This window comes from Rhinichthys klamathensis, unplaced genomic scaffold, assembly GCF_029890125.1.
Source record: "Rhinichthys klamathensis goyatoka isolate OS25496 unplaced genomic scaffold, OSU_Roscu_1.1 h1tg000636l_1, whole genome shotgun sequence".
NCBI lineage: Eukaryota > Metazoa > Chordata > Actinopteri > Cypriniformes > Leuciscidae > Rhinichthys > Rhinichthys klamathensis.
The window spans coordinates 6,649-20,874 of record NW_026607082.1 but is presented as its reverse complement, the minus strand read 5'-3'; the positions used below and the strand labels follow the sequence as shown (position 1 = coordinate 20,874).

The 14,226-nt window shown below is 42.1% G+C and overlaps 1 protein-coding gene and 1 long non-coding RNA gene across 2 annotated transcripts in view; both read left to right on the top strand.

Annotated features, from left to right (window-relative positions):
- The window catches only part of si:dkey-28b4.8 (sarcoplasmic/endoplasmic reticulum calcium ATPase 2), a 46,021-nt gene extending 36,034 nt beyond the window's left edge, over positions 1–9,987 (top strand). Inside the window, exons 21-23 of the mRNA XM_056241293.1 lie at positions 4,221–4,354; positions 8,337–8,454; positions 9,683–9,987. Coding sequence (XP_056097268.1) covers positions 4,221–4,354; positions 8,337–8,454; positions 9,683–9,967 — 537 coding nt within the window. The 3' untranslated portion in view covers positions 9,968–9,987. The remainder of the gene's footprint in view (positions 1–4,220; positions 4,355–8,336; positions 8,455–9,682) is intronic.
- Positions 9,988–11,251: 1,264 nt separating this feature from the next.
- Positions 11,252–12,257, top strand: LOC130076271 (uncharacterized). Its single transcript, XR_008805624.1, has 2 exons — positions 11,252–11,861; positions 11,908–12,257. It is a non-coding gene; the product is annotated as an uncharacterized LOC130076271 (long non-coding RNA).
- Positions 12,258–14,226: the final 1,969 nt, after the last annotated feature.

Here is a 14,226-nt window from a genome sequence, read left to right as displayed (position 1 = left end):
ATCAGCCTTTTCAAATAAATATTATTTTTTGTTTTACTTGTTTTTTGTTTGTTTTTTCCCCTGCTTTCCACCTTTCTAACTTGAATTATTGCAAAATCTGACACTTCAGTATAAATACAACTCTAAAAAAAATCTCTAAATTTAAACTAAAAATGCTAAAACTTTACCAAAAATTGATTTTATAATGTCTAATATATACCTGAATGTAAACTAAAGAAAGAAACTGAAGAAATAACTTTAGGACCCAGGGGAACAGTTAATTCGCTCTATAGAGCTATAAGGCCATCTAGTGGCAAGAGTCATGAAATATCATGTTATATTATTGTTTCTCCACAAGAGGTCGGCAGATACACCCAATGTGAGACTTTTTGAGCTGTTTTAACAAGTTTTTGCATGTAATGGAGAGTTATTTTGTATTTAAGTGAAAGAATGTGAATGTGCTTATTTATATTAAAATTATTGATACAATCTAGTAATTTAGAGGAAAATAAAATAACAAAATGCCTCCAAAACAATTGACCTATGGGCTATGGCTAAGCCACGCCAAACAGTCAACATTCGGTGACAGGCGCTATGGCAGCTGTCACAGTACATTTCACAGGAGGCAATTGATGATTTTTGGAGACAGAAAGATTATATATCATCTCGAAGTCACCAAAAGGGCCTTAACTATGCATTGGAGGGTTATATTAATAATCTTATTGTTGAGAAGGTCGATGAAAAGCTTCAGCTCCAGGCAAAAATGTACAGGTCACAGTGTAAACGTGATAAACCGCATCTCGTTGCCATCACCATCTCAGACAACAAGATAGAGGATCAGCATTGTTCATGTACTGCAGTATATACATGAATCATTCAGCACAAACATTGCTAACATTTGTTATCTCGGTTATTTACATGTAGGTTAATGAAGCTAAGTGACATGATGTACAACGCAGCTAGAAGCTAACGTCAACGTTTTCTAATGTTAGGCAAACGTTAGCCTAACGTTACGTTAGAGATGTTAAAGACAACGTTCAAATACGTTGTTGACTTAGAATAGATGTAGACATCCTTGTTTAATTCTTGTTTAATTTAACCACGTTTAGTTGGTGTTGTGGTCTACCGCATAACTTAATCCAGACACCAGCAGACACTTATCTTGGTTGAGATGTGGCTTGGGAAAGGGTAAGAAATACACACCGTCGCCCAGCCTCTCGGGATACCTAGTGTCGGAGTTGCATGTACCCCATGCACACCGTTTGACAATTTTAAACTTAAAGGTGCACTATGCAGGAATTCCGTTTTTGTCAAACAGCGACCCCTAGAGTCGCTGTGGAGTACTTGTACTGTCGTAAATAGCACTCACGCAGAGATGGCTCTGTACTCACGGCCTGATCCCCTCCCCCTGTACACCGGTACCTGTTCAGTAGGATGGAAGCTGTAACGAGTTGAAATAATGGCTCGTTTCCACTGAGCTGTACGGTACGGTACAGTTCGGTACGGTACGCAATTATTTGCGTTTCCACTGTCAAAAGTTTTGAATGGTACCAAAAAGCCGAACCGTACCGTACCACTTTTTGGGTACCCTTCCGTTAGGGTACCTAGCACAGTGGTACGGTACTAAAAGGTGGAGCTAGACTCACTGCAGAACGCTGATTGGTTGACAGAGTATCGTCATACAAGGGCATTAGAAGCGCCATTTTTTAATATACAGTTGAAATATAATACTACTGTTATTGTGTCACGAAATGTAGTTTTAAAGGGGTCATATAATGCCATTTTTGTACAAGCTAATATGATTCTTTAGGGTCTAAATTAAAAGTTTGTAATATACTCTAATTAAAAATTCTCATTAGTATTGTAAGAAAACACTTATTTTACCTGGTCAAAAACAGCTCTGTTTTCAGCACGCCGTTTCAGTGCATATGCCTTTAAATGATAATGAGCTTTGCTCACTCCGCCTCTCTGTTCTGTGCGTACACGTTTGTAACACAATAACCATAACGCATTGTTCATTATAAACGTGGGATTATGAATTATATGGAGAACGTCGTACATAGAAAACATGCAGTAATGTACCCTGAGTGTAAACCTTAGACTCATTCATCGTGAAGCGATTTGCAAAGATATAAATATTAATATAAAGTTTAATAAAACGTTACACTCACTTCAGTTGTTCTAGAGGTTCAGCAGGAACACGAATATCTGGTACCGATCATTTTTTCATGAGCAGCTTCTTAGCAAAACCAGCTTTATACTGACCCTCGTTTATAAGCAGTCTGCTGAGAAATGATTTGCGCAAACATGAGAGCATTGACGTTGCTCGTTGGGAATATTCCCTTCGAAAACAAAACTCAGCCACTGCGTCTTCAGCGGTTCGGATTTAGGAACATCAAAATGACTGCTGTGTTCCTTATTGCACCCAAGAACAGAACACCACAATCGCTTAGACGCCATTCTGCTCATAGACAGTGCTCCAGCATATCAATAATGACCGCGCCGGTCCTTGATTGGACTATGATTGACAGCTCCCTCGTGAGCGAGCGCGGGTCTGTGTTGAAACGCGCCTGTCAATCAACAATCGCGGGAGGGGCGTCCGACCGTGTGACGTCACACGGTCGAACGGCTCGATTTGAGGCAGGGGAAAACATATAAGGAGATTAAAACAAAAACACTGGATGGATTTTTATCATTATATGATGGTTGTGTACAGGCACTGCCAACACACATTTCAGTACAATCAACTTGAAAAAGTGCATGTACCATTTTATGACCCCTTTAAGAGTTTTTCAGGCGAGAATGTAGTTTTTTAAAGCTCAAATCTGTGGTTTATTTATAGATTTATGATAATTTGACTGAGATCCATTCCAAGCAATCACCGGGTGCTCGGCGCTCAAGTACCCCGCCTGGAACAGCCTTTCCTCGCCCTTCGGATTTAGTTTTGTTATAAATACAGTGAATATAATCAATAGGATATGCGTTGCCTGAACCACATTTGTGTGCTTATAATGTTTAAAATGTATTTAAATGAAATCGAAAAGAAGCAGAGTGGTGTTTTTATAACATATTTCGTTTTATTGTTGCCTAAAATGTACATACAGAGATAACCGGAGTAGCAGAGCGAGCTGAGTGGCGCTTTCAAGAACGCGCTGTTCCATTAGCAGAATTACTGGACTCACGTCCTCGGGAGTCATTCTCCTGAGTCGGACTTTGCGTAGGCTACTTGGTATTGAGAAACGCCTAATGCCGGCGCTTGTTTCTTGTGACAAACATGCCGAGAAAGCAAGAACAAGATCTGCAGTATGTCATCCATATTGTTTACTATGTCGCTTTCTTCTTCGCGCGAAAATGACGTCGATCGCTTCTTTCCGGCAAACACCACGCCTATCAAGTAAGGGTACTGTTGGCGGTGGAAACGCTAGCAGGATCATGGTTTACCGAACCGTACTGTACTGTACCGTACCGTACCGTACCGCTCAGTGGAAACGAGCCATAAGGTGTGGCCCCTTTAAGAGCTGCGCGCCCTGTTTAACTGTCGGCAGTCTGTATTGTATGTGCGCCTCGAACACCACATGTATACGGTGTTTGATGAATACGGTATACGGTGTTTTTCTGTTTGATGCTTATTTTATCAGATCTTTTTTGCCATAAAGCAATTCGTTACATCGCGAGACCTGATATCACGCGACACTTACTGATGCTGCGGCCGGCGTCTCGCCGGCTCAAAATTGCAAGTGTGTTTTTTCTGCTCACATGCGATAGGGGGGTGCGAAACGACCACCATTCAACCCGAAAAGAGTAATATAACCATTCCAATGACTCCGAAGCTGTTCGGTTGAGGTAAAAAACCTGCATAGTTCACCTTTAAAATGACAAGAAATAACATATAAAAACGAATGAAAACTGACTAATTGCAATGCATTTCAATGGACGTAGAAGCAGAGAATGTCCGAGTGTATTGGTTTAGCTATGCGCACTGTGATTGGCTCATCGCGTTTGGGGGCATGGCTTAGCCATAGGTCAATTGCATTAAAAGTAGGACAATTATAAAAATGAAATGATATAAGCTTTCTGGAAAAAAAAAAAGTGAATACGTATAATTTTATGGCTTCGAGTCATTCTGACCCGTGAGGGAAGGATTTGTTACAGGTACAGGAGGAGAGGATAAGGATAAAATATCATTTTTGACCAAGCAAGACAGTTTTGTAAATACATCTTCTCTTTTGTTTTTTCTATAGTCCCACTATCTGCAGTGCAGTGAAGGTCATGCTGAGTTTGCAGGAGTGCAGTGCTCCGTGTTCGAGTCTCCATACCCCATGACTATGGCCCTGTCTGTGCTGGTCACTATAGAGATGTGCAATGCCCTCAACAGGTATGTGATTTTTAAGAAATGCTGTCATGACATAAATTCACTACTGGATGTTTTTATGGGGAGAATAGACAATTCATCTTACAACACATCTTACAACTATACCTACTATTATGCTAAAGTATTCTTAATGCAAATATACAATTTAATTTGATTTTCTCTTTATTTCATCAAAATGATGACGCATCACTTATAAAGTATATAATATATACACTACCATTCAAAAGTTTGGGGACAGTAAGATTTTTTTTAAAGAAATTAATACTTTCATTCTGTTATGATGAGGTGGAAGCAAGGAGGAAGCAGGATCCAATTGCAGCACACTTTATTTAATAAACTCAAACTACATAAAGACTCTGGCTAGGGCACAAGACTCAGGAACAGAACCACCAACATCAATGTTACAACAACAAGAACTCACAAAGACTGGACTGAAACACAGGGCTTAAATACAAGGCCAAACAAGCTAAACAAGATAACAAGGGGGCGTGGTATACATGAACACAAACGAGGAGCGGGAAAACTGAACAGGACTGAACCAAAAGCACAAAGACAGTGGGAACACAGACAGACATACAACATAGCCCCCCCTCTATGGGCGGCTCCCGACGCCCATCAAAACTAGAGACATAGTTCGGGAGGGTGGTGGAGCGGAGGCGGTCCCGGGGGAGGGATGGCGGGCCAGGTCCGTGCAGGGAACGGGACCGGGGTCTTGCGATGGCGGACCTGGGCCATGGAACATGGGCGGAGCTGGACGAACAGACTGCCAGGGCGGAGCAGGCTGTGGGCGTGTCCACGACGGAGCAGGCTGAGGGCGAGGCCACGGCGGAGCAGGCTGTGGGCATGACCAGGGCGGAGCAGGCTGTGGACCCTCGGGCATCCAGGGCGAAGCTGTCGGACCCTCGGGCGTCCAGGGCGGAGCTTTCGGACCCTCGGGCGTCCAGGGCGGAGCTGTCGGACCCTCGGGCGTCCAGGGCGGAGCTGTCGGACCCTCGGGCGTCCAGGGTGGAGCAGGCTGCGCAGGCGACCAGGCTGGACTAGGTAGTTCGGGCGGCCACGGCGGCGAAGACCCTTCCGGCAGCCACGGCGGCGAAGACCCCTCAGGCGGCCACGGCGGCAAAGACCCCTCGGGCGGCCACGGCGGCGAAGACCCCTCGGGCGGCCACGGCGGCGAAGACCCTTCGGGCGGCCACGGCGGCGAAGACCCCTCGGGCGGCCACGGCGGTGAAGACCCTTCGGGCGGCCACGGCGGTGCGGCTTTCACAGTCCCGTCCAGGATCCTACTGCCCCCCCCCAAAATTTTCTTGGGGGCAGCCATGGGGTCATCAGCAGGATCAGCGGGCTCTGGCGCAGGATCAGCGGGCTCTGGCGCAGGATCAGCGGGCTCTGGCGCAGGATCAGCGGGCTCTGGCGCAGGATCAGCGGGCTCTGGCGCAGGATCAGCGGGCTCTGGCGCAGGATCAGCGGGCTCTGGCGCAGGATCAGCGGGCTCTGGCGCAGGATCAGCGGGCTCTGGCGCAGGATCAGCGGGCTCTGGCGCAGGATCAGCGGGCTCTGGCGCAGGATCAGCGGGCTCTGGCGCAGGATCAGCGGGCTCTGGCGCAGGATCAGCGGGCTCTGGCGCAGGATCAGCGGGCTCTGGCGCAGGATCAGCGGGCTCTGGCGCAGGATCAGCGGGCTCTGGCGCAGGATCAGCGGGCTCTGGCGCAGGATCAGCGGGCTCTGGCGCAGGATCAGCGGGCTCTGGCGCAGGATCAGCGGGCTCTGGCGCAGGATCAGCGGGCTCCGGCGCAGGATCAGCGGGCTCCGGCGCAGGATCAGCGGGCTCTGGCGCAGGATCAGCGGGCTCTGGCGCAGGATCAGCGGGCTCTGGCGCAGGATCAGCGGGCTCTGGCGCAGGATCAGCGGGCTCTGGCGCAGGATCAGCGGGCTCTGGCGCAGGATCAGCGGGCTCTGGCGCAGGATCAGCGGGCTCTGGCGCAGGATCAGCGGGCTCTGGCGCAGGATCAGCGGGCTCTGGTGCAGGATCAGCGGGCTCTGGCGCAGGATCAGCGGGCACCGGCTCAAGTGTGTGCGTAGCCCACACACACCACATGGCTGTGGCCATAATGGCCAGTGTTGCGGTCACTAAGGGCTCAGGCGGCGCATGCGTTGCGTGAACGGTCTCTGGCTGGGCAGACGTGACGTGAACGGTCTCTGGCTGGACGTGGCTGACGTGAAGCTCTGGCTGGACGTGGCTGACGTTAAGCTCTGGCTGGACGTGGCTGACGTGAAGCTCTGGCTGGACGTGGCTGACGTGAAGCTCTGGCTGGACGTGGCTGACGTGAAGCTCTGGCTGGACGTGGCTGACGTGAAGCTCTGGCTGGACGTGGCTGACGTGAAGCTCTGGCTGGACGTGGCTGACGTGAAGCTCTGGCTGGACGTGGCTGACGTGAAGCTCTGGCTGGACGTGGCTGACGTGAAGCTCTGGCTGGACGTGGCTGACGTGAAGCTCTGGCTGGACGTGGCTGACGTGAAGCTCTGGCTGGACGTGGCTGACGTGAAGCTCTGGCTGGACTGTGAGCTGGCAGGGTGCTTCATCAGCCAAGCCCACAGTAAATGCCGAACCACCTAAGTAAAGGGCCAGGTCAATATATCCCTCTAGGGTCCAGCCAGTATAGTTATCCGGCATCAGCCTGGCAATATCCACATCCAACCCGCTCCAGAACAGGTCCATGAGCTCAGAGTCTTCAAAAGATCCCAGATGGCAGCAGTTCAAAAAGTCCCTCACGTACCTCTCGATCGGCTGGCCATCTTGAAACATTGAGGCAAGAAATCTTCTTAGTGCCTGGTTGCTGACTGCTGCTGGATCCATGTTTGGTGAGTTCTTCTGTTATGATGAGGTGGAAGCAAGGAGGAAGCAGGATCCAATTGCAGCACACTTTATTTAATAAACTCAAACTACATAAAGACTCTGGCGAGGGCACAAGACTCAGGAACAGAACCACCAACATCAATGTTACAACAACAAGAACTCACAAAGACTGGACTGAAACACAGGGCTTAAATACAAGGCCAAACAAGCTAAACAAGATAACAAGGGGGCGTGGTATACATGAACACAAACGAGGAGCGGGAAAACTGAACAGGACTGAACCAAAAGCACAAAGACAGGGGGAACACAGACAGACATACAACACATTCAGCAAGGACACATTAAATTAATTAAACAGGATTTTTATATTGTTACAAAAAATTATATTTTTTTTAATAAATGCTTTCCTTTTGAACACTCTATTCAAAAAATCCTTTTAAAAAAACATGTATCACGGTTTTCAAAAAATATTAACCAGCACAACATGTTTTCAACATTGATACTAATAAGAAATGTTTCTTGAGCAGCAAATCAGCATATTAGAATGATCTCTGAAGGATCATGTGACACTGAAGACTGGAGTAATGATGCTGAAAATTCAGCTTTGCCATCACAGGAATAAATGACATTTGAATGTATATTCAGTTTAAAAAATAGTTCTTTCACGATATATATTTTTTTACTGTATTTTTGATCCAATAAATTCAGTCTTCAAAAACATTTTTTTTTTTACTGACCCCGAACTTTTGAATGGTAGTGTATTTGACACATTGTTTTTGTTTCTAAAGCAAAGAACAAAAGGGCTTTTCTGAGTACATGGTAGAAACGGGGGACTGAACAGATTAATCCAAAATATTTCTTTGTTACAAAAACTTTTTCCTTTGTTGCCTGAATTATCCCAGTACTAAAGAATCGGTGTAAACGTGTTTGTTATTTTTATATGTGTTGTATATTTAATACATAATAGATTAAACTAAATGTCATAAATATGATTTATACTTTGAAGTAATATTATAATATCTTTCTGAACAGTAATAATACTGAAAAGGGCAGATCATTCTACCTATGTTTGGTTTTAAGACAGGGGAGCATGGACTGCTCTTATTGTCTTTGTGTGTATGTGTGTTTCAGTTTGTCCGAAAATCAGTCTCTACTCAAGATGCCACCGTGGTCAAACCCCTGGCTGGTGGGAGCCATCTGTCTCTCCATGGCCCTACACTTCCTCATCTTATATGTGGACCCTCTTCCTGTAAGTAAGATTCTGTGTGCCAGAGATTTTAAAAGATGATGCAGAAGTATCTCAGAAAAATGCCTGCCCTGAGCATAATTAAAGAGGAATGTGTGAGTTTGATAGGTTGGACTTGTGTATGCCTGTCTGTCAGTAAGCCACAATACAAGTGGTTGCCTGCCTAATGAATCTAGGAAATTATGGAGATTGCTGCTTATTTCACTGATGATGAAAGGCTTCCCTGAGAAATAACAGTAAATTATAACCCCCTCTCAGACTTATTTCAGGAATATTTGTGACTTTATTATGCAATGTTAAGGAAATTATGTCATCTTTAAGAATGAAAATTAAAAATTGTGTCATTTAAACTATCGTACAAAAGTTTGGGCTCAGTGCGGTTTTTAAAAGAGGTCTATTTTTCTCACCAATGCTGCGTTTATTTGATCATAAATACAGTAAAACAGTTATATATTGTGAACTCTTGTTACAATTAAAAAATCTTTTAATATATTTATATGATTACCTTAAGAAATCAGTCCAATATTCTGATTTGGTGCTCAAGTAAACACAATTATATTTTTTTCAGGATTCTTTGAGAAATATAAATTTCAAAAGAACAGCGTTTCTTTGAAATGGAAGTGTTTTGTAAAATGATGTCTTTACTATCACTTTTAGTATTAAATTCTTTGAACAAATCTTACGGACCATAAACTTTTGAACAATGCATTTCTCATGTCGCTCCAATAACCTGTATGACTTTCTTTCTTTGGTGGGACACAAAAGGTGCATTTTATTCTTCTATCTTTTGAAGACTATCTTGGTCACTATAAAGTGAATTAGGACTTGTGCCATCAAGCTTCAAAATGGTAAAAGGCACCATGAAAGTCTCTAGAATGCCGTATATATCATAAATTTAAGATGCTATTTATTAAAAATCTTGACATCCGCCCTATCGCTCCTTGTGTTGATAATGAAAAAAGTATTCTTTTGAGTTGAATCTTTTCAATGAATCTAATTCAATGCTTCAGTTCTCAAAAACCTGAATGATTTGTTCACAAATCAAACTGGGCTGCGTTTCCCAAAAGCATCGTAAGCCTAAGTTGATCGTAGAGACCATTGATGTCAATTGTTCTATGATTAACTTAGGCTCCACAGAAGATAGAAAGTCAGTCAGTTTGGAATGGACATTAGTGTAAACTGAACTATTCCTGTAAGTTAAAGCCATGCCTGTTATTGTTTGTCTCTGTAGTTCATATTTCAGATCAGACCATTATCTTGGCCTCAGTGGGTGACTGTTCTGAAGATGTCTCTGCCTGTTATTTTGATGGATGAAGCCCTGAAGTTCTTGGCCAGAAACTACATTGAGCCTGGCAACGAGTTGCTGGAGGAGGACGGAAATGTGGCCAGGGGGGTGATTGGCAAACTGCAGCAGGCATTTAGGGGTGTATCCTGGTCATTTGTGCTCATCTCTGCCCCATTGCTGGTCTGGATCTTCAGCCTGGACTCAGACATAACCAATATCTTCTGGGATTAGAAGGAAGGAGTGTGGATGTGAGTCTTGTGTGTGTGTGTGTGTGTGTGTGTGTGTGTGTGTGTGTGTGTGTGTGTGTGTGTGTGTGTGTGTGTGTGTGTGTGTGTGTGTGTGTGTGTGTGTGTGTGTGTGTGTGTGTGTGTGTGTGTGTTTGTGTGTGTGTGAGAGTCAGAGGCAGACGGCTGATGTACAGAAGCAGTGTACGGATCTAATGTAGAATGAATTTGATGCTCAGAGTGAAAAACAGAGAAGTACGAAGGAACAGTTACGGAGCCACTAAAAGGACACGGTGAAGGAAAAAAGATGGGAAGAAAAATTATGTCAATGCTTTTGGGGTCAAAATCTTGATGTCAAGTTTGTGTTCCTTTAAGAATCTTTTCATTCGTTTGCAAAAACCTTAGCGTTTCCTCCCAAAACTTTTGAGAATCTTTTATTTTTTTTATCACCATGTCCTTTTAGGTGCTCTGTAAAAGGTAGAGCTGGACCAGGACAATCACAGATAAATGAATGCTGGGAAAAGCTAGCGACAGACAGAGAGAGAAAATTTTAATTCAGTCTTAAAAAATGGCAAATGATTTGTGCTCATGACCAACTACTTCAGCCTTCCCCATGTGTCACTGGTTTTGCATTGTACTTTCAGTTTTTATTTTTGTTATTTATTTTTTGAAAATAAGTTAAAAATGCACATACGTATATATTCATTTTAGCCTCAAATTTTAATACAATTTTAATTTGAGTTTTTCTTTTAATTAGTTGCTTTTTAAAGTTTATTTGTGTAATTTTTGTATTACTAGCGATACCAAACGGAAATGCCACGTTTGCTTAATCAGCCCAACCGGGGCGAGACATAAAAACATTGGCTCAACCGCATGAATTTAGCAGGACTATCCATTTGACTGACCTATGAAAGACAGTGGAGACTTTATCTTGGGCTTCTATTGGCACAGAAATGACACACTTTCCCTAAAGAAATGTAGTTAAAACAGCCCAAAAGCATCGCAATTGTCCATCAAAGACTTAATTTTTCATGATAAATGATATTTTAACCACATACTGCCGCCACATGTATTAAAATATGTTTGTTGGGCCTTAAAAACATCACCCCTAAACATTTAGTTAAAATGTTTTAAGTCAAAGCAGGCTGAAAAAGTAAATATCCCAGAAAGGAAGGAATTTATGATTTTTTCACTATGTTCCAACGTTACTTCACTTGTGCTTGGGGTAAAATACACATTTTTACCCGCATACAATATTCTTATGTTCAGGCGTTTTATGTTTATTTGTTTTATCAAGTCACAAAGTCACTTAATATTTTCGCATGCCGTTCATTGTAATTTCCTCAAATTTCCCCAGTCAAAGTGACGTGACAGTACAAAAAAACCCAAACCTTTCATTATCTTACCCGAAACACTTCCTTGTCATCGCATTGCATTTTTGAAGATCTTTTATTTGGGTATGCCAGCTATACCATGAGTATTGAAAACCGGTCATACAAGTTTCATAGCATGCGCTCACATTTCATTCATATAGGGGGTTGGGGTTTTGGAACTCTCACACTCACGTTGAATCATAACTTTCCAAATTACGTTGGGGATTTTTTAAAATGTTTTCAGTGTGACTGCTTTATTTTTATTGCTGTGCCTGTATGGCAGGGAATGTTGTTTTTTCCTGCCTTTATCCTTTAATATGCCTCTAGTGTCCTGAGTCTAACCAGCTACTATTTATTGGGGGCCATTTATTACTTATTAAGACCAAACATCTTTATCAGGTGTCCAGTTATCATACTTCGCTTATCAGATGGATGCTGAAAACGTTTGGCAACAGCATCTGTAATTAATCAGAGCCCAAAAAAAGAAAGGCTTTTTTGAGTTTCAGGATCGGTTGTGGATCAATTGTTGTTAAGAACAGAGCGATTAAGTGGAATTCCATCCTAATGTGTCGAGTTTTGGGGGGAATGTTCATGTTCATAACCTGTTTATTTCATGTATTCATCCTTTTGGTCATTGTTTCCCTCATCCATCTGAGTCTTATTTTAATGTTAGCTTTTTTTTTATTATTATTATTGAAAATCATTCCACTAAAGGAGCTTTATACAAGAATGAAAATCCTGTTCTTTCTATTTGTCATTTAGATTCTATTTATTTCCTATTTCTTGAAAAAGACATTTTGAATTTTGTAGTATTTTGTTATTCATGCAGTTGATACCATAATTGTCATTTAATCGCTGTTCCATTAACAGGGAAATGGAAACCGCTTCATGAAATGGAAAAATAAACTCTTGATTTAAAATTCATTAGCTGTCTTTGTGTCTTGTAGCATTTTGAAACATTTGACGAAACACTACTGTAAATATTAAAATGTAAAACATTTTTTATTGACATACATTTATCACAATAAAAAAATACATATTTCCAATTTATACCAGAGGTCACGGGCACAAACAATGTGTGAAAACATATCATATAAAAACATATTAAATGATAAATAAAAATGTATAAATATAAAAGTGGCAGGATATTTCCAGTACTTTTTAAAACACTTTAGGACACACATGTTGTATTATTTGTAAACACTCCCCAATGAGCTTCTTAAAATCTCTATATTTTTCCCACGAAGAGAGTTGTTGAATTTTCGAGGAGCACGAGGGATTTGATAAATTGCATGTTTTTTCATCTTTTGAGCGTGTGAGCATCTGCGAATACAAAGATATGTTGCGACTCATCTTGTGTAATTTGCAAATGTAGTTCATTCATCTTTAACACTTTTCATTACCTGTAAGTTATCAATTAGGCCTTTAATTTCCTTCCTGATTTTATCGCCATCTTTTTGAAACACCTCCTCGCAGTTACAGTAATCATCAAGTTCCTGTAAAACTTCACACTTTGACTGAGAAAAGAACAAATGCATATCTTGTCAGATACAGTACAGTGGCTATAAGCACTAGCTAAAAGAAGCTGTTAAAAGTCAAATGTCCGCCAGTAACTTACCTTTCTACTGCCTTTTTCTGTAGAGATGACCAACTAAATATACAAATGGAATTATCATTAGATTAAGAAATTAACTCATAATAGACTGATATTAATGACACTTGCACTTACACTTTCAATGGTCAAAAAATGTTTTATCCTGTCAACCCCCAGCCTTGTAATGTTGCAATGTTGTAATGTTGGACTCCATGTGAGTGCAATGGGTGCAAGGCTGCCAGACCTCACACACAGTGTCATTAGGAAGGCATATATCATAGAATGCACTGTAAAACAAAACCAGAAAGCTCATACACTGACAGCAATGAAATCACAAGCGAACTCTCAAGTAATCCATTCATTTTCTCAATCGTATAAAGTCTTACTTGTATCTCCTCGGTGTCAAACACAAAGTCTTTGCTGGCAGTGTTTTAGAGTTGGGTGCCCTTGTCAGAGGTCGACGTCTGTGCCACGGCTTCTGCAAATGTTCCTGATTCTCCATCTTATATATCTTGAGGTCCTCTTTCATCACAAGCTTCCAGCGCTGGACTCAAAACTTTCAGAGAAAATCTCTGAAGAGTCATCAACCTTCTCACCAGTCTAGAAATATGTGAATTGTGTGTGGGTGTATCGATTGGACATGTCTCAACGCTATTGTCAATTCGTTAGAATTTCCTAAGCCCTCATCCTCACTGCTTGTCACTTCCTCCTGGGAAACTATCGGAAATGATGTAATTAAGCATGGGATAGTATTCCCAGAAACTACTTCCAGTTTGTCTACTGCTCAAACAGGTCAGTGGATGACACCACAAATCTCTGGCATGCAAACTTTTGGAAGATTGGTAAACTTGGGATTCTTGTTATAGATTCTTCCATTAAAACTTCCTGAATTGTTTTTGTTTTGTTGCAATAGAGCAGGAATTTGGGCTGATGTAATAAATACTACGTTTCTTGACTGTCAGATCTCAGGTAGGGGGAGAAATTGCAACAGGATTTTCAGGTTCAGATCTTTCTTCATGTCCTTTAAGAAATGCTTGAAGAAATTAATTTCCACTGTTTCTGTACGGCAATGCCCTGCACATTTTTATTGTACATTTGTATGCACTTTGCTCAACACAGTATTCAATTTACGATTCATTTAAATGTACATTACACCTCATCTATTTTTATATATATTTTTGTCTGTTATACTATCCATACATCCAAATGGGGATATGGATAGTCTCCAGTAAGGTGGAAACAGCCTTGCAGAAAAACAATACTAATTTATTATTACTAACCCTAAGCCTATAATCCTTA